The sequence below is a fragment of the Podarcis liolepis genome, assembly GCF_965112155.1.
Source record: "Podarcis liolepis genome assembly, chromosome: 15".
In the NCBI taxonomy this organism is placed as follows: domain Eukaryota; kingdom Metazoa; phylum Chordata; class Lepidosauria; order Squamata; family Lacertidae; genus Podarcis; species Podarcis liolepis.
The window spans coordinates 42,622,400-42,646,358 of record NC_139566.1 but is presented as its reverse complement, the minus strand read 5'-3'; the positions used below and the strand labels follow the sequence as shown (position 1 = coordinate 42,646,358).

Below are 23,959 nucleotides of genomic sequence, written 5' to 3'. Positions count from 1 at the left end.
GGGAAATAGAAAAAGAGAAAGAAACATGTTTGCCCCAGCAACATTTATTTTAGATCTATTTTATGCTACAGCCTGTAAGGTACTATGGCCTATGCAGGGGAGACTGGACAAACCCCCCCCCCCCGAATGGTTTTCAACAAATAATATTGGCAAGAAAGCAATTGTTCCCTGGAGTCTACAACAGGACATCCTGTAATTTATTTAAAGTAAGATCTGTGCCAAAATGAAGAGATGATGCAACTCAAACCCTGCAGTAGCTCAAATTTCTGGGCAACTGTAAAGAACTAACCGTACTGAAACACTTACAGAACTTGCAGAATATGAGTAAAAAGACTCAAGAAAACAATGGTCAGATCCAAAGTACAAATGACTAGCTCCACCTTAACAAAGGGAGGCTTTGGATTTTTGTTTCTTGAATAAAAATAGTATTCCATGCCATGTAGCAACCCCAACTAAAGGGAGCAAAAGCAATATGTCACAAGGGGGGGTCTGCTGATCAGTAGAAAAATATCAGAAGTCCCACTAACTGCACCCCAAACTCTAAGCATCATAGTGAAGACATGCACAGACACAAACACAAGTGTATGTGTTTTAGAAACTTCACCACGCTATAAATATCAATGTGAAGAAAACCAAATATAAATATAAAATATAAACCAAAAACAATCCAGATAAAATAACGGCACAACACTAGAAGATAATCAGGAGGCTCATTCAGAAAGGAATTAGGGAAATGAAATGGTCTGAAGTCTGTGTCTGAAAGATTAGATTGTTGAAGCTGCTTGTCTCCTCCTTGCTAGCATACAGAGGCTTAGTGTTATGTTCAAACCAATGAGTGTGTCTTCTTCCAACTAACAAAACCAAGAGCAAACATCAGTTACAGAATTTTTGTTGTTGAGAGCAAGGCATCATGGTTTGTTTCCTTCCAGTGTGAGCAGAGAAGAGCTATGAGGTCAAGGCCATGCATTCACAATAAACAGTTAACTATGGTTTATCAGGATGTGTGAATGAGGCCACTGAATATTCCTATTTCTTAAGTATAGAAGAGAAGCCTTGAAGGTTCAGGTTATATCGACAAGGACGACATTCTAACAATGGCCAGTCAGATGCCTTGGAGAAGGGCCATAAAAAGACCAGGAGGGCAATAGCCCCTCCCCCTCACAGTGCTCTACTGCCCTCCAACACTGACTCTTTGTTTTTTAATCTATGATGACTAAATTGCCACTGATACAACTATCCTCCAGGAATTGGCCTAATCTTTTTTAAAACACTTTCTTTCGCCTGTCTTGAGCCTACCGAGAATCAGTTTCATTGGAGGACCTGGAGTTCTAGTATTTAAAAGACCACATCATATAGATTATTATTAAGTTTAAACCCATTTAGAGCCCATTTTAAACATGTTTAGAGTCTGCAGCTTACGCTTCCCTCCTATCTGGACTTCATATCAGGCAGTTATCCAATGGGTCTAGCAAGCGGAATGTTCAAATCCTAGGAGCACACATCCACTTTTTAGCATCAAAAGGCTAGGTTGCCACAATCAGCAGTTAAGTTATCTGTACCAGCAGAGCTTAAAATGAAGGAAGTATATATGCAATTGATGTTTTCTCAAGTGCCATAGAAAAAAATATGAATAAAGAATAATGACCCTATGAGTCAGCTTAGTAATTTCTTTCTTTTTCATAGAATTAATGAACAATCACATGTCCCCATCACTGTTTCCTTGGAAATAATGTGCAGGTGAAGGCATAATGGCATTCTGTCCATTAAAAAAAGTCATCAGACTGCATATACTAAACTATCTGGTTGACAGCATGTAATTGTCACATTTCAGTTCATTCACAACAGAATGTATATTTCATCTCAAGAATTCTGAGGGCTAAGCACACCCAGAACATGCTCCCTTTGCTATATAGTTTACAGCTGAAGCAGCTGCTTTTCAGCCAGGTCCTCTCAGACTTCAGGGTGTACATAAAAGTAAGCTCCTTTCATCTTTAAACCTCCACAATCCAGTCTTGGGCTACTTCTAAAGCTTTAGAGGATGAAACTGTTTGAAGAAAGTGCTAGACTGAAGCAGGCTATACTATTTCACATTTGTAAGAACTCAATCATTTTGTGTGGCAGCAACACCACTTTGGAACTCCCTGCCTATTGATATCAAGAAGGATACAGTCTTTACTGTACGCTTCCTGCTGAAAACATTCAGATCCAGATGCTTAGAAAGTTGAGGTGATTTAAATCTGTTTTAATATTTTAATGTACTGTTTATTTTTTCTTGATTTTCTTGTTTTAACTTTTTGTAAACCATTTTGAGGTTTTTGTAATCAAGTGGTGTGTAAATTTTATGAAATAAAATAAATGGGGAGACTGTAGCTCAGTAGTAGAGTGCATGTTTTGCATGCAGAAAGGCCTGGGTTCAGTCTTTGGCACCTCCAGGTAAGGCTGGTAAAGACCCGTCTGAAACCCTGGAGACACATTGCCAATCAGTGAAGAATAGACGCTGTTAACCTAGGTAGATCAGTGTTCTCACTCAACAAAAAGAAGCTTCCTGTTATTTTAACACCTCTCTCCTCGTAGACTTTCAATGCAGAATAGCAACATGCCACACACCTACCAGGAATGTGAAGTGCCAGGAACATTTCTACCTATTTAACATAACAAAACAAAACAAAACAAAACAGAAAAGCCTGAAAATTTCCCTGGGAATAAGAAAGATTTTTAAATATAGACACCCTCATATTACATCAGTGATAGCATATCAGGTATCACAAATGCAAGGAATGTATCTTAGATTTTAACGTAAGCAAACTCAATTGCATGCTGAGTGGCATATATAGGCAAGTAGTGAAACTACCTTTCCAAACACTACTGCCTGTGTTAAAAGCAGAGTAGACATACTAAAACCTTACCAACTCTAAATATAAACCTAATGACTCCAAGATTGGCCACTTACCAGTTTGTTTTTCCACAATGACCTTCGCCGATCTTATGCTCAAATTCATCAGAAAAACCTTTATCATCTTTTTTCAGCAATGGACAATGTTCTACACCTGTTTGTGTATATTCTCTGGTGTTCTGAATACTGGCTGTAACTAGACCTTCCGGCACTGGTGAGGCACCTTCCTTTCCTTTGGTAATCTCCTCTGGGTCTTCCATGCACGTCTGAATGTCTTTATATTTGCTAGGACTCAGTTCTGCGGCAGAACATGTGCCATAGCCACTGCTCATTGAAACACTATTCGTGAGGCACTCCGGAGGCATGGCCGAAGCTTCCAGATGACTCTCATGATCACTGGTTTTGAGATGACTGGTAAAGAGCTCATTTTCTTCAAAGGTTTCAGACTGCAACCCCATTTGACTTTCTAATGAAGAAGAACTGTTCACAAATTTGATCTGAGATGTTTGTTTCTTGCACGAACACACATTCTGGCTTTGCAGCTTCATCAAGTGTTTGATTTCATTCTGTATGCGCTACAAATAAAAATATGTTATTTAAAATAAAAATTGGAAATCATTGTGGAAATTGCACACAAGGGTTATTTTAACCTTAACTTCCACAAGACCAAGCTACAGACGTAACATGCAGAAATGTGTTATGGGATACAAATGAACACCCTGAGTTGTTCCACTTTTGCCATTAAAAAACATGCGTGTGCACATTCAGTGTTGCTTGGTTAAGACTATATTAAAGGTAAGTACAAGAAACAAATGGAGAGTGGGAGAGTCCATCCCATACAACTTTAAATGAAACAAGGAAACCTTCATGTCCAGAAATAATTGTTACTCACCCTGCAAAGTTGACCTAATAAATAAAATTAGTAAAGTTTTAAAGCCATGGAAGCCAGCTTTTCCAGTGATACTCATAGCACATCCATGGGCAATTCTGGAGAGACGCAATGCCACTAACCACTCCTAATTTGCTTTTCCAGCTAGCCTGCCTCAAAATCCATGTATAGTACTTAAAATATCCACAATTCTTATTCCCAATCTCTACCACTTTCCCCCAGCTATCTCCACCTCCCTAAGCAGACAAATAGCAGCTACAAGCCTCCAATTGGAATTACTTGTTTAATGAAACCACTGGTTTGCTCAGGACCAATGATTGGTATATGTGTATTGTGTCTCTAAATTTGGAATGAAGACCCATTAATTTTAATTAAGCATATTCCACACCAGGCATAGTTATGGTTGCATTTATTCTTCAAAATAGAATGCTTAGAAGAAGTGAAGCTGCTCATCTTTTAAAACATTTCTGGACCAGACCTAGCAAAAAAATGTTCAATTTTAATATGAGGTTTTGTGGTCTCATTGCCAAAAACAAAACATATCTTCATGGGAATTAGCCAAATTCAAATACAACCATTAAGTTTCCAGCCTAATATATAGCATGATTGCCACGTGTAACCAACATATTTCTGTAAGGCCACGAATAATGAGAACATTTCTATCTTCCAGAAAACTCAAAATACAGAACCAGTCTCTCATCCTAAGAAATGGTGTTCAGGTGTGACCAACGCTTTTCAGAATTACACACAACAACTTCAATGAATCTGCATAAGAAATGCCAAGTGTTGATCAGGCAAACTTTGTGCATCAGCGGCGCTTCCACCGGGTTAGTTTTGAAAACCAGCAACCCCGGCAAGCACCCTTCAGTGAGAAATCAGGCCTCTCCATAGCAACACATGATCGTAGACGCCTAACACAGAGAAGAAATACAAACATGGATGAAAAAAGATGCAAGACAAAAAGAAAGTAAGGAGGAAGGAAACAGGAAGGGCGGAAAAAGAATGAAAAAGAACAATACCTCTTTGTTATTTGTTTCAGGAGCTGTTGGTTACTATTAGTGCAGAGGACCATCAGGAAATGGAAGGGAAAAACAGTAACCAAAAGGGTATAAATATTAAAAATGTACTGAAACATCTATTAAATGTATCAAATATCGGTTTTCACATATGGAAAGTGACTCATATATGCTGACTTTATTGTGAAATAGGCATGAGGGAGAATTTGAACTTAAGAGAAAAAGATATTATTTATGCCAAGTAACAGTTTTCACATATTATAGTAAAGAAATGTAGAAATATCCCAAGCATCTGGTCACCCAGATAGCAAGACAGTTCGCTGAAACATGTCTTCAGTTCAGCGCAGAGCATATGTCTAAATAACTGTTACCTAGGAATTGAACTACTTTTGTAGTCATTATTAGAATGGCTGCTATACCATGCTAAGCTCCATATGGCCCTACATAGCTAATGAGAGAGTTGAGGCTGGAGACGTACCACTGCTCTTGAACAGGACCTCTCCAAAAGGCATTTAGTTGAACTCTTATTCTGGTGTTAAAGACTCAGTTCATCCTACTCAGCTATTCTAGATCTGTACTCCTGATGCCCTGCAATTATGGGATAGCAAGATGAGAAAATTTAATTCAGGACTGTAAAGGACAAAATATTCCTTTTTATATACCACATGGTGGCAAAAGCATGCATTTGGTCTCTCAGAATACTGCAAATTCAAAAGCACATTATCACTTTCCTTCTTTAAAAAAGTCAAGGCTATGCTACCAAGAACTCTTTATAGTACACCAAAAATGAATAAGAGTTATTCACTTCTCTACCGCGCGCACACACGAGCGCGCACACACAAACATACAAACCTGCTGACACCTAAAACTATGTTTGTTTGTTTGTTTTTTGAATATGCTTTTTATTAAGTTTTCATTTTAGATACACCAACAAATATATCAAATCTTTTTACATCTATCTTACTTTATGCTCCATAGAGCCATTGACACCTAAAACTATGTACAGTTAAGCAGTTAAAACGGGATCACAATTATGGTCCAGAAGACAGCCATCAAATGCTTCATGTATTAGCCTAAAAAGTGCACCAGGTGGAGCTCACACTTCCCCCTAGCTTAAGGGCAAAAAAAATCAGAAGCAATGAAAAAGTGAAGAACTGTGGTCCACAGTGGAGAGAAAAATTGTTGCAAAAAAATTGACTGCTAACCCCATGCACCAGAAAGCAAGAATATTTTCTACGGTGCAATAATCAGGCTGACTAACTTCAAGATACTAGCAAATATATTGCAATAAAAACTTTCAAAGAGAGAATTTCAACAGGTGTATGAAATAGTATCCTAGGCTGACAGGAGTGTATGTGCTTGTACGCAAAGCTGTTACATTTATAAACATTTTTATCTGTACCTATGCACACACATCTCTGCCAGCTTAGGACATGTCATGCATCTTATGTACTAGGAAAGCACAGGAAGAAGCATTCACATCACTAACAGCTGTCTTTGCCTCTGTAATGACACCAACCTCACACTAATGAGAAACTGCTTCAATTTAAAACAGTCAAGCAAACCAAAATACTTACATGGATCTGATGATAGAACACTTTTTGCTGGGCAACTATTTGTTCTTGGCATTGCTTCTCCACCAGCTGGAACAATCGCAGCCACCTGATCTATTAAATATGAATTAAAAGAAAAAAGATGAAAAACACATTTTCTTCCATTTTTGTTTTACATCTAGCACAGTAGTGGCAGACAATGAAATCTCTCGTGCTGTCTAGGACTGTGTATGGAGCTATGGAAGCCCTGACAATCAGTGGTGTCTGCAACCCAGCCACTTCTTTACCTGTCATCATGTGTAGGTTAACTGGGTAAGCCAAAATGGCCTTACAAGTCTAATTGGACCTGTGGACTGGAGGTTCCCCAATTAAAAACAAACCATGGTTTAATGGTGAATATGCAGCATGCTATTGCATGCTGCTGAAAAATTCTCAGCCTATTCCTCCCTCTCTGCACTGCCAGGAAACAACTTAGAGTCTGGCTTGTTGAGAAGTTCAAACCTTGGCTAACAGTTTGTTTCTCCCTAAGTAAATTACCGGTAGAGGCAAAACAAGCTGAGAACAGACCTTGAGTTCTCTATCAGCTGAGAGGTAGAGAGAGCTGCTGATTGAACAAGAGGGAAACTTAAAATTGAAAGAATATGATGAAATAAAAGAACATCTACAAAGCTGGCTGCAACATAGACAATTAAAGGATATCTTTGAAGAGGATAATAAAAAAAGGCTTCTCATATTCGGTTTCCAAATTCCAAAAGGAAGTGATAGAAGAAAACACAAAATTATTGAAAAAGGAGTATAATATTCTTTTGGAATGGGAAACTAAGGATGAAGAAGTAAAATCGGTAATGATCAAATGGGCACAAAATATAGGCCATAACAGGATATAGGACTGGATAAAATTATGGAAAGTAAATTTGAAATTTACAGATTGCATATTATTGAGAATTATATGAAAATGATGTATAGATGGTATATATCACTGGTTAATTTGGCAAAAATGTATAGAAATGAAAAGAAAGAGTGCTGGAGGTGTGAAGCAGAAGGCACGTTTTATCATATGTGGTGGGATTGCAAAAAGGTAAAAGCTTATTGGGAAATGATATGTAATGAATTGGAGAAAATGTTGAAAATAACTTTTGTAAAAAAACCAGATGCCTTTCTATTAGGTATTTTAGGGCAAGATATACCAAAAGAAAAGAGGCCTTTATGTATGCTACTACAGCAGCGAGAATGTTGATCACACAAAATTGGAAGACTGGAGAAATACCAACTAAAGAACAATGGCAAGAGAAGTTGATGAACTATGCAGAACTGGCAAAAATGACAGACAGATTAAGAGAAAAAGACAACAGTGACTTTGAAAAAGAATGGGAGCCATTTATATTATACTTGCAGAAACAAAGAAAGTCTATAGACTTGATGGCATAAACATTCACATTGTTAGTATTAGAGAAATAATATGGTGTATTCATTGTTATTTTTATGTTTTTAGGTTTGATGTTATTGTATAAATATGTTATTAGTAGCCTTTTCTTTTAAGAAGCAGCAAAGTGGGTAAAAGGAGAAACAAACCAAAAGCGGAAGTTGGGGGAAGCCTAGGAGGGGAGGGAGGGAGGAATGCATAGTAAATGTTATGAATAAAAGATGTGTAATGAATGAAAAAGAAAAATGACTAATTTTTTAAAAAAGAAAAAAGGGGGGGGGGGAGAGAACAGACCTTGAGTGTGTTTGAAGGAGAAAACTTCAAGCATTAGACATCACAACAAGCTAGTCTGGCTTATTTCCTGGGGTTTTGAGCAGTGTGCACTAGCATGCTTTGCGTTCACATTAAAGCTTATTTTTTTTAAAAAAACTATGCTTCAATGTGAGATTCATACCAGTCCTGGAGATTGTGTTCACTGCAAATTAATAGAATTACATACTTTCCCCCTACAATCACAGTATAGACTCTTACAATTTTTAATAACACAATGCTTTTGTAAGATTTTTTTTTAATGTTTAAATGTTCTTGATCACTGAGAAAAGAACGTTACCTACCTCACAGTTTTTCAATAGTTCCGAGTCACTATTCCGTTGAGCGTTTTGCATGAAGGAAGAAGGACCAACATCACAATGTGTTACAGGAGGGCTGGTTTTCCCTGAGAAACTGGAGATGCCATTTGGGTTTGAGAAGGGACTGCTGGTGCTGAAGAAAAATAAGTGAATTATTTATTACGCCAAATGCCAGACAAAGCCGTCTCTATAGTATTATGCTAGCAGCATAACTGCTTTGTGCTGAAAACAAAAAAGAACAGACCACAGGAAACACTTACAAAGAGGTAAAGAATTTCCAAACCTTGACAAGAAAGTTGTTAAACTCAGTGAAAATAACTGTCTCATCAATGAAAATGAGTGTATAGAACTCAAAAAGTACAATTATTACTATACTACAGTTGTACCTCAGGTTAAGTACTTAATTCGTTCCAGAGGTCCGTACTTAACCTGAAACTGTTCTTAACCTGAAGCACCACTTTAGCTAATGGGGCCTCCTGCTGCTGCTGCACCGCCAGAGCATGATTTCTGTTCTCATCCTGAAGCAAAGTTCTTAACCTGAAGCACTATTTCTGGGTTAGCGGAGTCTGTAACCTGAAGCGTATGTAACCTGAGGTACTACTGTATTAATATCCAATAGTGTGGCTTCATTAGCAAACTAGTCTTTAGTGAGACCAGTGTGGTTCAGACATAACTAGGGACACACACATTCCAATGAAATTCATGAGACAGAACTCCTTAAGAAGATCTCTTCCCATTGAGTTTTCCCTCACACACCGCTCCAATTCTTCACAGCAGAAAATATAGGGCAGATCCCTGTACCTAAACTAACCTCCTTGGAAAGGGCATCTAAGGTAAATAATGGTGACAAGAGATGTGAGTTCTAGGCCTTACTGACCAATTTAAGAATTGACAAATTACCAGGCCTGGATAACATCCACTTGAGTGTTCTTAAAGAACTCAAATATAAAACTGCTGATCTTTTAACAAAAATATGCAACTTGCCTCCAAGATCAGCCTCCATACCAGAAGACTTTTTTCTTGATGACTGACACATATGGTATTTTTCCGAGTATAAATATGCCCCCATGCATAAGACGACCCCTACTTTTTTGAACCCAAAATTAAGAAATCAATATTTTAAACATCAAACAGAAATCAGAAATTTGATATTTAATAAAATATTCAAAGTTGTTAAGCCGAGCACACGGGACGGACAGTTCCACCCTGAGGCCCAGGTACGCCCAGTGGCACCCCCACTCCGCCTACCTACACAACTGAGGACCGGTATATTTACTAGCGTATATTTAAACATCAGCAGCGGCAGTAATGGTTAGCTGAGGTGCATGCATTGGTTGGCAGAAGTGGTTAAGTGAAATGATTGGTTGTTCCAGCAGCTTCTTCACGGCAGCCACAGGAAGGTAAGTGGTGCTTTTTTAAACTCCTGTGCATTCATCATCTGTGTATAAGATGACCCCCAATTTTTGACTAATTTTTAAAACAAAAAAATCATCTTATACATAGAAAAATATATTAAGTTGCACTGAGTGTTGCACTTTTTGCTGAAATGACTGTCCATGCTAGAGTGCCTTTCTAATTTGAAAAAAAATCAGCCTATCACATTTACCTGTTATTACTGACATCACAGCCAACAGAGTTCTGATCATCTCTGGTATTGGTGTCTACAGAAGCAGCCTCTTGATCAATTTTCACCAAGCCCAGGTTTTCCATATCTCATGCTTGCAAAGCATGTGGTTATCCTTTCAAAACAAAAATAAAAACACGTGACACACCCACTTCAAAAAGAAGGAAGGAAAAGAAGGTACCGTATTTTTCGCTCTGTAAGACGCACCAGACCACAAGACGCACCTAGTTTTCGGAGGAGGAAAACAAGAAAAAAAACATTCTGAATCTCAGAAGCCAGAACAGCAAGAGGGATCGCTGCGCAGTGAAACAGCAATCCCTCTTGCTGTTCTGGCTTCTGGGATAGCTGCGCAGCCTGCATTCGCTCCATAAGACGCACACACATTTCCCCTCACTTTTTAGGAGGGAAAAAGTGAGTCTTATAGAGCAAAAAATACGGTACATCAACATTCAGTGTTCGAAATCATGGCAACTATTTAGCAGTCCAACTTCATTAAGGTGCTTTCAGAATCAATGCTTGAAACAAGTATCTTCAAAGCTACAGAAATCAAGTTGTTACTTGGCTGAACCCAAGCAATTGTTCCACATTTTCCTATACATGCCAGTCAAAACTGAGTAGTTGATTGTTTTCATCAAAAAGAGTGACTTCAGCTATTCAGCTGAATATTCCCATGTCATAGATGAAGCTAAGAAACAGTTCTAAAAAGTCCCCTAAAACAGTTAATTGCTCTATTTTGATTTGAGCCTCATCCACTCTTCCTACTACACCACATGCACATCAACACCTACTATATTCTCATGACCAGTCAACATCTTCTGGGAAAATCATTCATTTAAACAAACATTTTCTAAGCACAATAAAACAATTCTACCCATCATGGATATCCACAACATGCTAACCAAATTCCCTGTCATTTCCGTCAATCTACCAATGTAGCAGAATACATGAATGCCACATCACCAACAAAGAAGAATCCTTAGAGGTTAAGAGACCACATTGAGAAAGCAGGAATTACTGTATTTTTCGCTCTATAACACGCACCCAACCATAACACGCACGTAGTTTTTAGAGGAGGAAAATCCGTAGGCATGCCACCCGTAGGCATTCCCTCCATAACACGCAAAGACATTTCCCTTTACTTTCTAGGAGGAAAAAAGTGAGTGTTATGGTGCAAAAAATACGGTAACCATTTTCCAGCACATAATGGCTGACCTACTTCTTCCCTTCATCAGTTCTGTGTGCATTAATTATTTGTGCTACATCTTCAGTTTCTCACCATACTGCAAACATAACATTTCCCTTCAAAAATCTAGCTAAACCAATGCAATGATAGTTGAACACAAGATTAGCCAAGAAATTAAAATATAAAAGCAAATCGTAAACTGGTTGCCAAATGTCTCCTAGGCCCACCTCAAGTTACTTGCATTGATTTTTAAAGCCCTAAACAACTGACTTTAACAATATGGGCTTGCAACATTAGACAACATTGGAGGAGGGATGTGGTTTGAGAAAATGAAAAAGGCCTACTCATATCCTGAGCCCAAGGGCTTCCTGAATCATGGGGCCACCCCTTGCTGTATGGTAGGCAGAAATTCCACAAGTTAAGCTTCCTCTAGTGGGGGAAAAGCTTTACTATTACTGCGCTCTCATCTTATGTTTTTGTCATACCCCCTACACAGCAGCCATTTTGTGACTGGCACCAAGAGAACTCTTTCAAAAGTTGTGCACTGTGTGTGCACTGGTCCAAAAAGGTTGGCAACCCCTGTATAAATATAAAGGTAAAGTTATGTCTCCTGCACAAAAAGTTTCAAAAGTTCTAACAAAGATTAGAAATGTAATATATAATACAACTGTTTATCAAAGGCAATGCAAACAACAGGGTGATTGAAATGGATAAAAAGCTTCCTATCCCAATGAAGCAGGGGAGAAGCATGGTAAATCACTCAGGTACAAACACCTTTCCAGTATAAGAAATAACTACCTATGGCAAAGGAACCAGGTTACCAGCCAAAGAAATGATCACATCCCTACATTTTCTCTACCTCAGCCTTTGGCTTCTCCTCTAGCTACCATCCTTCTGTTTGTCTGCTCCTCCACTTATCCATTTTCTTTACTGCAAATTTTCCTTTCAAAAATCAACCCCAAACCCCAGCCACTTAGTCCACAGGATTAGGGACTAGTAACCAGCAGCCCCTTGAGCTGGATCTAGTTTCTCGAAGGGTCATGCCAGAAGAGATGCAGAGACACACACAAGGCAGTTGGAAAAAAACTTGAAAAAAATGTTTAAAAAACAAGTAAAGTAATAAACAATTATGACTGTCATATTTAATCAACTGATTGGTTAATTTAACTCATTTTTTAAAAACCTTAATTGATTAAATAGGTGCCCCCAATTTATTGGGCAGATTTTTTTATTTAAAAAAACTTATTCTTAATATATGTGGTTATAAAAACTGCAAATGGCAAGTACTGTGGTGAAAGTGGCATTCTCTTTTCTCTCACACAGGACGAATGCCTTTACAAAGCTGCTATTTGCTATAATGCCTGCAGCATTTAAAATCAAAGCAAGTATGCTTACTAGTTCAGAAATAAATTCACACACCTACAAATTTAAAATTAGATGAATCAATAAACTAAAACTCTAAAGACTGGGTTCCAGCCCTACAAATCTGTGCCATTCATGATTACTTGGAAAGAAGCCAATGCATTATTCCAGCATGGTTCTAATGTGAGGTCAATTTAATAGAAAAATGGAGAAAAGGGGGGTGGAGAAAGCAAAAGAACCACCAAATTCAGAGCCCTGCCAGTCTTGCATGAGTCAGAGAAGCTGGACAGAAAACAGAAGAAACTCAGAAGAAAGTCCTAATGAGTGCAATGGGACTTAGGGCTGCAGCCTTAGTTCTGAACAAAGCAGTTAGGATCAGGTACAAGTAATTCTCTCATATGTGTTGCTTCCATCTGTTTAATTTACACTAAGATTTAATTGTCATTCTTTCACCGTCTTCCAGATTTCCTAGCTATCACCATCCATCACATCCAGTTGGCAAAGCGGTTAGGATATCACTAAGACTGATGAGAATCACACTGAAATATCCAGTTAGTGATTAAGCTTGCTGGGTGACCTTGGGCTAGTCATTCTCTTAGCCTAACTTACCTCACGGGGTTGTTGAAAGGATAAAATGGAGTGGGGGAACCTTGTATGTTGCCTTGAGCTCCTTGGAGAAAAATGGAATAGAAATGTAATTAATAAATAATAAAATAAATTTGTGGTAAGCACTGGCATAAGCGGGGGAGGACAGTGGTGCTTTGCCTTCACTTATTTACCTGCAAAAGATACACGGAAAGACTTAACAGACTGAAGTTAGACAAAGTTGTTTTTCTTCCATCATGCCAACAGCAAAATCTTCACCTGCTTAATTTCTACCAGTGAGAAAGCTGTTGAAGGCATATGAGCAGAGGCGATTTTCTAAAAGTGGCTTGAGTGTGTAGCAGCAGTTAGAAATTGAGCCCGCAATCCAATTCATACTGATTTGGGAGCAAATTCCATTGAATTCAGAGCAGCTAACTTCTGAATCAACCATGAAACTGCACAAATGGAAGAAAGGTCCCTGTTCAAACTTCCCCTCAGTCATTACAAAGAAATGGCCTTAGGTTACAGATTCCCATTTACAATATGGAGAAAAAAAGTATTGGTCTTCCTTATAAGGTAGTTGCGGCTCCCAGTGCTTTTCTTCTAGGAAAAAAAAGGTGCTGGTACTGCGTACAATTTACCTCCAGGAAAAAAAAGCACTGGACTGGCCTCCGTATGTTAAACTACAAGTCTCATCATCCCTGACCATTGGATATGCTGGCTGGGGCTGATAAAATCTAAAGTTCAATAAAAATATTTTAGGCCCCCAAGTCCCCCACTCCTATTGCACAGGGTAAGATACAATCCACAGGAAGTGCTCTGAAAAATCTAAAGCAGTTGAAGTATTATTAAACATGCTCTTTTAACATTCCTGCAGTATCAGTACTTTCCATTTTTTATCCTTATCGTATTTATTGATCCAGTGCATTTCAGACCCTACTGATCCTTCAATAAATGCATTTTTAACGACGAAGCTGGGTTTTTTTGCTTCCACTTCCCCCCTTCTGTCTTTAAATCCATTTTTTAAAAGAACGCATGTCCCTACTCACAAAGTTCATTGTTTCTAACTATCACAGCACGTCAGGTTTGAGGCATTTTATAATTACTGCCCTTCCATCTTACCTTGCCCTTTTCCCTCTAATGGCTCTAATTCAAGCAACTTGTATTTAATATGTGTATACTGCCATCCACATACAGGGCACCGTAGAAAGAAATCATCACTGTTTTCTACCCCAAAAGGGCTTATCATATAAAAATAGATATCAGAAGCAAAAAGGGGAAGGCAGTGGGAAACGGAAGCAGGGACAAACAGAAAAATAAATGATCGTTTCACTTATTACTGTATACAGAACATACTTTCGGCTTAGTTACAATACAGCATATAGGGATGATCTTATATAAGATAAAGAACTAGAAAGCATGAAAACAAAAACAATAGCACTTAAAAAACAACCTTCCTCTACATCTACACTATATTATTATTATTAAACTCACATATCCTCTCATCAAAGAGCTCAGGAGTTGAATCCCGCCCCCTTTTCCCGTCAAGTTGTTTATTTTCCCTTTGACCGTCCTCTCCAGAACCCGGCGAGGCAGGCAGTGCGGAGGCAGCAACTGGCTCCAATTCCCCCAGCGCGAGTCGGAGGCTGAGCGGAGAGAGGATTCGAACCCGGGCCGCCTCGCTCTTCCTATTACACGAGCGCGCCCCCCTCGCCCCACTTCGCGAAGATGTTGTCTCCCAATTCTGCGGCCCAACCTTCCTGTGTCCTGATTGGCTGGCTCTGGAATGTTGACGAGCCAGGCCAGGCGTTGATTGGCTAACGGGAGCGCCGCTCTGCAGCCCGAAGGCCCTTTCCAAACCCGCCCTCGTCAAAAGGCCAACAGCCGTTACATTCCAGAAACATCCGGTCGCTTACCTGCATTTCGAATCGCTGGCCTAGTCGGGGGGCGGGGAGAAAAACAGCGGCTCCCGCGTTTTTTCCTTCGCCCACCTCACAGAGAGAGGTCAGGCTGTAAACAACGGCGACGGCGGCGGGCTCCTTCCCCTCGAGCCCCCTCCCCTCAGGGTTGGCGGTTGAGATTCGAAGCTTTTTCAAAGCAGACGCAAGAGGCTCGCGAGGCGGCTTCGCCCGGACGGTTATTGGCTGCTCCGAGCCGCGCGCCGGGGTGGGACGCGGGATGCGATTGGCTACCCAACAACGGGGGCGGGAGCGGAGGGGCGTGGAATGGGAGCTTGGCGGCCATTGGGCGGTGGCAAGGAGAAAGGCCCGTCGCGTAACGGGTCGTGCTCTGTGATTGGCTTTCCGACGCCCCTATTGGAGTGGCACCTTCATGGAGTGGCGGGTGGGGGCGCTCTCTCTCTCTCTCTCCCTCGGGTCAGTGAAGTAAATAGACGGCGGCGCATGCGCAGACAGGCTGGGGCCTTCTTCTCAGGCGAGCTGACCCGTCCCGCAGTAGGTAAGAGGCGTCAGCAGAGCGGTTTTCTGCTTTTCCTCCGGCCTAGGTGGAAGTGCAACGCGCGGGGTTCCCGGTCCCCACCTCGGCCCTCGATTGAGAGGCCTTTCGCTCAGTTGCAGAAGAAACCCAGGAGTCCTGCGCCCCCCCCAAACCTCCCCCCCCCACAAAACCGGAATCCAGCAGCCCTTCCCCAAGGAGGACCCAGGAGCCCCAACCTCAGTCGTGTATTTTTTGCATTTATATCCCACCCTTTTGTTCATGGAGCTCAACGTGACGAGCACTTGATTCTTCCCGCCTTCCTTTAATCACCACCACAAGCCTGTGAGGCAAGTTGGGCTGAGAGTCAGCGACTGGCCCAAGATCATTCCGGGAGCTTCATGCTTGAGGGGGGAATTGAAGCTGGGTCTGTGAGGTCCTCGTCTGACACACCAACCCAGACTTTCTCGATCTTGGGTCCCCAGATGTTGGGCTACAATTCCCATCATCCCTAATGGAAAGGGCCAGCAGTCTGGAATGATGGGAGTTGTAGTCCAACCACATCTGGGGACCAGAGATTGAGAAAGTCTGCTCTAACCACTGCACCACCTGGCTCTCAAACTTCTCACCCCTCAAAAAAAAGACCCCTTTCTTTCTTTCCAGCACCATCCACAGCCAGGAAAGACCCAGGAGCCTTTCCTCCACACTGCATCATTTGTAAAGCCAGGACTCAGCATTCTTTCTCCCCTTTCCCACCCTCATCTCCAAAACGAAGAGGTTTTCTATTCTCCCCACAAAAACTACAAAGTCAATGAATCCTCTTCCCCTGCAATCACCTTTAAGCCGCAGGAGTACTGACTACCTCCCAGCCCACAAAAACAGGAGTCCTACCCTGTCTCTTGTGTGTCAAGGATGGAATATATAAGTTCTGCTGCATCCTCACCTCAGATGTGGAGCTGGGATTGCAGCCCAGAGTCTTGCTGCCCAAGTACATCCAGAGCCAAGAATGGAGCCCGGGAGTCTTCTTGTTGCACCTACAGCATGTAGCCTGGAGTCTTCCACTTACAAAACAGAGGCAGGAACATGACAGGCAGGATGCCTGTTGCCTTTTGACTTAGAAACCAAACCCTTAAAATTGACAGCTGCCTTAGATTTGCACCATGGAAACCATGTCACCAGGACATCAAGGGAGACTGGGAGCAATTGGGCTACTAGAGCAGCATTAGGCTGGAAGGGTCAACAGACAAGTTTGTATTTTCCCCTGGCAGCTGCCCAGCTGCTTGCAGAGCCCTACCTCGTTTTGAAAACCCAGACACAAAAGTATAGCAACATCTACTCACTCTTGCCATGATGAACGGTGGCCAACCTGTGTTTAATCTAGCACTTGGTTGCAATGCCTTGCAGTCTTCCTAGGAGGCCCTGCAGAGGAAATCCTGATGCAGCCTTTTCCCCTGGCAACTGATGTGGCCAGCAGTGGATTGTGACTTCAGCACAGAGTGAAATGGGGTGGGTGGATGGGAAGATGAGCAATGGGGAACGTGTCTTCAAAGCAGCATACTTCATTTCAAACGAAATGCTTGAGGGGGTATGTTTTGTTCATTGCTTCATTTTTTATTTTACTTTTAATTGTTTAAATTGGCATCAGAAATGCATCATCATCTGGAAGACCGCATTTCTTGAACAGAGAGGCTGGAGTTTTGTGGCTGGTGGACACATTCTGTTCTATGATGGTGTCGCTCTGGAATGGAGCCTTCAAATTGGAAATGCTCTGTTGGTATCTTGGGGGCAGGAGAGAGCAGAATATCATTAACAAATGCTGGTTTCATCAGTGAAACCTTAGAAGGAAGGTTACTTTAAGGTTTTTTGTTTTATAATTGCCTTCTTAAACTAGAAGGTATATATTTATTTTTAAAACTCAGCACCATTATTTATCAAATCTCATTATTCCATTGTTTGACTTCAGTAACCTATTTTGGCTTCTTCTTTTTAAAAAAAGCTGAATCAAGTATATTCCATTTTTGGCTAAGCTTTCCTTTCTTCTACCCACTACTTATTTCTTGGCAGTATCCTGGAATTCAGTTTAAAGTTACTGGGATTAGTTGCCCTATTAATTTAATACTGTGGATGGTAAGAGGAGGAAGAAACCTGCACTATGTATTTAAATTTACAAATGCACTGAGAGATGAAAAAGTAATATGATCTCCTGCCCTCTCCTATCAGTTCTTGTTATGTACTCCCTCACCTGCCTGTCACATTAATTATTACAGTAAACATGGGAGGGACTGGACAACAGAATAAGAACATAAGAGGAGCCTGTTGGATCAGGCCAGTGCCCCATCTAATCCAGCATCTTCTCACAGTGACAAACCCACATGCAGGACCCAAGCACAAGAAGACTCCCCTCCTGCAGTATTCAACTTGTATAGGTAGCCTTTGCCATCATAGTGCTTTTCAGATGTTACAGGCTACAATCACCATCACCTGGCTCAGTCTAATGGGAGTTGTAGTTCAAGAAATCTGGATAGTAGAGCTGTAAGGCATTGTTTTCTATTTCACCCTTTATTCATTGTAAGCAGCGCTGTTTCTGTTGCACTGCAGCTTATCTTTCACCAAAACCCACATTATTCATCTTGCTGTCCACTGTAGCAAAATTTCATAACTTAAGTAACTGATGATGTAAGTTCCATATCCATGCAAATGGAGAGGGGAGTAATCAGTTGCATATTGTTTGTGGAGTCAAAGCAACAACAACAGTGAATAATATTCGCTGGATTGATTTGTGTGCTGGATGGGGCAAATAATTGGCAATTCCCGTTTCCATTTCTTTTTGGTCAGAATTCTCCAGCATCCCCTGTGAAAGGTACTGTGCTAGCAAAGGTTGGGACAGGGGAAGGATTTGGTGGAAGAAAAAGGGTTGAATCTGTTTTCACTGCATTGTTTCACTGCAAGTTACTTCGTAGACCAAGTTGCACCCTGTCAGTCCTAAGGAAGAGCAAAGAGCTGCTTTATTCCCGTTGCTTGATCACTTTCTTTGAAAACTGTTTTATTACTTTTGACAAATCCAGACATATTTAAGCTGGAAACCCAAAAGGCATATATTTAGAATCATTTTAGCAAAATGAAGCGCCTGTTTGCCCACAGACCAGTTCAGGGTTAAGCATTCCAGGGCAGTGCCATCATGGAACATGTGACCAGCAGCTGCAGCATGACCTCCTACTTATCTGTATAATCAGTGCTCCTCTGGATGAAGATGTGTTTTCCACTTCTGACTATTGCTTGGAATTTGTCCAGACAAATCAGTAGTGATATTGGTGATTTCTATAGCCCTGTAATTTTCTAATAGTTACAATTCGGGTTTTGCAAGGAAGCATTTACTTCCTCCCCTATCTCTTGGTATCTGGTGCCACCAAGTGAGCATTTTGGCTCATTGAAAATATTTGGTTTTTCTGTACCCTTTGGATCAGCAATTGCTAAGGGGTGCTGTGAGCAGAAACCTGTTTGGTCTTCCTCTACAGAAATGGAAGTCCTTTCAGTTTGTGTTTTTAATTTGAGCAAATAAATGATTTACAATTGGTCCAGTATACATAAAACAGATGGTCGGATAAATCGCTCAAATAAAGCAAAAGGTTCCTAATAATGTGTGTGTAGCAGTATTATCTTGACCCCGAAGCCTTTTCAATTTGATCATGTGAAGATTGGGGTATCTGTGGATAAATACTTCCAAGGCCACATTCCACGATTTGTGTACTGGCACAGTGGCCAGGTGAGTGTTCAGTTGTGGCAGGTGTTAGAATCAGGCTGTTAGTCTTGCTCCCTTAATCATAGAGTGGCTTTGTTCTTAGGAAAAGAGACATCAAACTGGAAAGGTTAATTGCCACTTGTCTGAGTAACAGAAAAAGACCATGGCCAGTTTTTTCACTCCTCTCTTTTTTTTCCATGAAAAGATTAACTTCAGCCAGAAGTTGGAAAAGCACCCTGTACTGTTTAGTAACAAGATGATATTTCAGTTTGGGGACTGGGAGGGGGAGAGAGTTCAGGGGTGGAGAAGGCTCAAAGGGAGGATAGCAACTATATCACAGCCCTACCCACATCATACGAGATGTTGGTGTTGTGTGGTGTCATGGGTGGGATTAAATCATCAGACAGGATATCATTTCTTTTGACAGTAAGTCCTCTCCTGCTACCCTGGAATGTAATGTGAAGTCAGCAGAGTCAATGAAAACAGACAGCTTGCATTCCACACTGCAGTGGTGTAGTCTGAGAAAAATAATAAAAAAAATGGGTCCCATCCTCCACCACCAAAAGCACAGCACCATAAAGTGCATGTGTACAAAAGGCTGCGGCTCAATAGTAAGCAACTGCTTTGTGCCCTCATGGTCACAGGGTCAATCCCTGGCAGCTTCAAATAGGGCTGGGCAAGAACCCTGCCTGAAATCATGGAGAGCCTCTGCCAGTCAGTGAAGACAGAACTGAGCTAGATAGACCAATGGTCTCACTCAGTATAATGCTGCTTCCTATGTTCCACTGAATGTTAGGGCCAGATATATTGACAGTTACTTATGAGTATTTTCTTGGCTTCTCTCCTATTGTTTAAATTAGGAGTCCTCATCTCTAGAGTTTTCTATGCCTCCCTCAAGTTTACCACTCTTGGCAAACACATTGAATGGACTAAGTGGATTCCCTTTGGCATCAAGGCTTTGGTGGAAGTCGCGTTTTTTAATGCCTTGGTGGCCCAGACCGTTGCTCCTTGAAGTGGGGAAGAGCAGCTTCAGAGACCTCCTTCCTCTACACGAGGCTGACCTAGAAGAGCAGTTTGTCCGTGGCTCTGGACCCGGAGGCCAAGCAACCAATAAAACCAGTAACTGTGTGGTCCTGAAACATCTTCCTTCAGGAATTGTAGTCAAGGTGAGTTGCTTGACTTTGCTCCACGTCTGCTTCTGTGGCAAGTTTCACTAGTTTTCTGCTTCACGTAATAGTGTTTAGCACAACAGAGGTTTGCAAAAAGCTTGTCCACTGGAGTAAGAGTCGTGTTCAGGTGATCAGCCAGGAAGCTTTCATACCACAAAAAACTATATACTGTTGGATAGGCATATGGGCCAATAAGGCTGAGGTGTGTGTTCTTCACATTCCTGAGAAGCCCCATGTGTAGCATCCAGGTCACATCAGCTAGAATGGGTAGAGCAGGGATAACTAACATGGTGCCCTCCATACATTTTGGACAACAATTCCATTTTCATAAAATTTGTATATCACTTGATTGTAGAAATAACCTCAAAGCAGTCTTCCCTGACAGTGATGTTGCAGCGATCCTGGGAAATGTAATCCAAAACATCTGGTGAGCACCACGTTGGCTATCTCCACTCAGATTCATGAGAAAATCCATTTTGGTAGTCTACTCCAAAGGAATTGTCAGCATGTGGTGCATCCACCAAGGGTCTATAGGTCGTTCTTGAAATCATGATTCTGTGAGGTAGGAAACAGATGACAAAGGCACCTTTTCAACAGGCAGAGACTGAACTGCCCTTTCATCAGTAGAGTAGGGGTGGGCAATGTCAGGTTTTCATCATTGCAGTGTATCACCAAGCAAACATTGCGATCTGGTGGTACATCGCAATGTTCAAAACCCTGCTTCCTACCACAGTGCTCCATGATGGGGTGAAATCACTGAGGAGATTTCACCCAGGCACTTTGCTGCACCAGAGAGAAAAGAGCTAAGCAGCCCCATCCTTTTCCGGCTTGCACTTGGGGGGCAGTGGCCACATCACAATACCTAGCTTATTTTAATGGTTTGCATCTCCCCCACCCTCAAGAGCTGCCAAAAGTGCATAAACATGGAGAACAGTGAGGCTTGGTCCATTGTACTGCCTTTATGTCTCTAGCCCTTGCCTTTCTTTCCACTCATCTACAAGACTTCTGCCACCTTCCAGCATCCTACAGCCACATATGGATGGCTCCATAAATCCTCTTTCAAGCTTCTACAGTCCTTTTGTGCCTCTCCAGCCTTCTCATCTGCTTCCTTCTCTGAGAATTCTCTTTCCCAGACAAAGTAGTTCTGAATCACCAGGCCTGCAATAGCATTTCTAACTTTCAGGATAGGGCTGGCTCCAATCCCCTAAGCAATTTTTTTTTTCTCCCCGCCCTCTTTCTAGTGCCATCAGACAAGGTCAGTGGAGCAGAACCGTAAAAAAGCCAGAGAGATCCTCCAGGAGAAAGTGGATGTTTTCTACAAAGGTGAAACCAGTGACGTTGTTAAGGAGAAACGGGAATTTCAGAAGAAAAAGCAAGAGAAGAAGAAGCGAGCAAAAGAAAATCTTGAAAGGAAAAGGCATTTGAAAGAAATGCAAGCATTAGAGGATAAATAAACAGGATTGGGCAGTTGTGGGTTTTGGTTGGGTTGTGTTTTTTTAAACAACTCATCCAATTTGGTGTGCATGGGTGCACTTGCCTGGTTGTGTTTTTTTAGAATTGTGAGAAAAACTGCTTGCAATTCAGAGGCAAAAATGCAAGTGATGGTACACTGTGACATTTGTAGATGTTCATCATTCCATCGTTTCAGATGGAAAAGAGCTTTTCTACCTTTGCGGTAACCAGCAATTGAGCCTACAAACCAACCTTGCCTCACTCTTAAGAAGTTACTGCATCAAACATGTTCCAAATGGAACCAGATGGATGCCCCTTGTTTTAAGGCAGGAGTAGGGTAACTTCCTGTCCACGCTTTCAGGAAGTGGTGCCCAGTTGCCTTTCGGTAATAACACATCAGTGGTTTTGTGGTTGTGGACAAGCAACGCTTAGCTACAAGCCCTGCCCTAGCCTCTGTCATCAGGTCATTACCCAAAATAGGCCATGTGTGTGCTGGCCACTCTACAGCCATGAAGCAGTGGGTGTGGCGTGTTTCCAGCATTGTGTCAGCATTCGGCACAAGGCATGCAAAATGAGAACTGCATGACGCCCAAGCAGAGCCCATAAAACTAGAACAGCATGGCAGGCAATGGAGTGGCAAAGCCACCAAGTATGTGGTGTCTAACTCTTGTGTTCTTCAACCTTGAGTTCTCAAGTGTATGTGCGTTGGCCCCCCCCCCCCCAGTTTTCCCATCATCCCTAGCCATCTTAGCCAATGATCAGGGATGATGGAAGTTGTAGTTCAACAACAGCTGAGAATCCAAGGTTGAAAAAGAGTGGCCTAGCCCAGGATTAGCTGGATCTCTTACTTTGCCGCCTGCAGAATATAGCAGCGAGGCATTAATCTCAAGCACTACAGCAGGGATGGAGAACCTGTCGTGCTCTAGTGGCTTCTGGACTTCTTTTCCCATCAACCCCAATCATTGGCCTTGCTGAAAGAGGCTGAAGAGGGTTGGAGTCTGACAACATCTGGAAGGCCATATGCTCCCTCCATAAATGTTCTGCTTTGCCTCAGCAGTGCTGGAGTGGATGTCCAGTGAGTCCTCTCTGTGGTAGAGACAAGGGAACAAGCAAGTATGGGTGCTGAAACAAACAAACCAAAAACCTCAAGTGGAAAGTTGCTTTCAACCAAGGTTGCTTTCAACCAAGCAGAGGCTTGACAACCATATGTCCGGAGTGCTCTGATGGTGTTTCCTGCTTGGCAGGGGGTTGGACTCGATGGCCCTTGTGGTCTCTTCCAACTCTATGATTCTATGATACTTCATTATAGGGACATGCTAGAACAGTGGTCCCTTTTTGTCACCTGCTGCTGAACTTGAAGCTCACTCTGGCTAACTGATGTCCTAAACACAGCAGAGAACAGAGCAGCAACTCCCTTTCCTGGCAAATGGTGGTGGCACTTTATGGGGCCAGTGGAACCCTCCAAGGCAAGGATGTGGCCCTCCATATTTTGTTGGGCTCCAATCAGCCCTGTTCATCAAGGTCCAATGGAAAAGGGTGAAGGGAACTGTAGTCTGATAGCTGGAGTGTCCCCAATTTTCCACCTCTGCTCTATATAATGTATAAGGAAAGGCAGTTCTGCGAAGGCTTCTCAGCTCAAGTGAAGCTGTCAAGGTGGCTTCTGCCACTTCTTCCAGCATTCCTCAGGGTTTTTGGGTGGTTGCATACACTCTGGTCAGGTAGAGGTGGTCAGTCAGGAAGGCTGAACACCCACCAGCAGAAGCCTCCATCTCTTTAAGGCAACCGTTGACAATGCTGGAAAGTGGATTTGGAGGGAAACGGGAACCCATGAGTAGTACCGGCTGATCACCAACTATGTCATAGACCAGAGCTTTTCAATCTTTGCATGTTGGTGACAAATGTTTTAGACATGCATATTTCGCAACAGGGTAATTCAGTTTTACTAGCAAACTGACAGCCAAACTAACCCCTTATAAGAGCATTTGTGCAACACACCTACACTTTGCAGC

The 23,959-nt window shown here is 41.7% G+C and overlaps 2 protein-coding genes across 18 annotated transcripts in view; one reads left to right on the top strand and one right to left on the bottom strand.

Annotated features, from left to right (window-relative positions):
- Positions 1 to 17,042, bottom strand: part of MPHOSPH9 (M-phase phosphoprotein 9) — a 44,768-nt gene extending 27,726 nt beyond the window's left edge. For 6 of the 16 annotated variants that reach the window (XM_083476398.1, XM_083476400.1, XM_083476410.1 and 3 more), the window contains exons 1-6: positions 15,074 to 15,325; positions 13,182 to 13,242; positions 10,010 to 10,142; positions 8,389 to 8,536; positions 6,376 to 6,465; positions 2,951 to 3,468 (exon numbers count right to left, since the gene is read on the bottom strand). In XM_083476398.1, coding sequence (XP_083332524.1) covers positions 2,951 to 3,468; positions 6,376 to 6,465; positions 8,389 to 8,536; positions 10,010 to 10,113 — 860 coding nt within the window. In that variant the 5' untranslated portion in view covers positions 10,114 to 10,142; positions 13,182 to 13,242; positions 15,074 to 15,325. Of the gene's footprint in view, positions 1 to 2,950; positions 3,469 to 4,801; positions 4,840 to 6,375; positions 6,466 to 8,388; positions 8,537 to 10,009; positions 10,143 to 13,181; positions 13,243 to 14,651; positions 14,915 to 15,073; positions 15,326 to 16,533; positions 16,652 to 16,930 lie in introns of those variants that run through there. The other 10 variants (XM_083476409.1, XM_083476413.1, XM_083476403.1 and 7 more) reach the window with 6 other exon arrangements.
- On the top strand, positions 15,480 to 21,981 carry MTRFR (mitochondrial translation release factor in rescue). 2 transcript variants are annotated; one of them, XM_083476521.1, is made up of 3 exons: positions 15,480 to 15,614; positions 20,190 to 20,495; positions 21,740 to 21,981. In XM_083476521.1, the coding sequence occupies exons 2-3, from the start codon at positions 20,214 to 20,216 to the stop codon at positions 21,950 to 21,952; spliced, it is 495 nt and encodes a 164-aa protein (XP_083332647.1). In that variant the 5' UTR covers positions 15,480 to 15,614; positions 20,190 to 20,213; the 3' UTR covers positions 21,953 to 21,981. The 2 variants fall into 2 exon arrangements, with proteins under 2 accessions (XP_083332647.1, XP_083332646.1); XM_083476520.1 differs by lacking the exon at positions 15,480 to 15,614 and adding an exon at positions 17,042 to 17,175.
- The last annotated feature ends 1,978 nt before the right edge of the window (positions 21,982 to 23,959 follow it).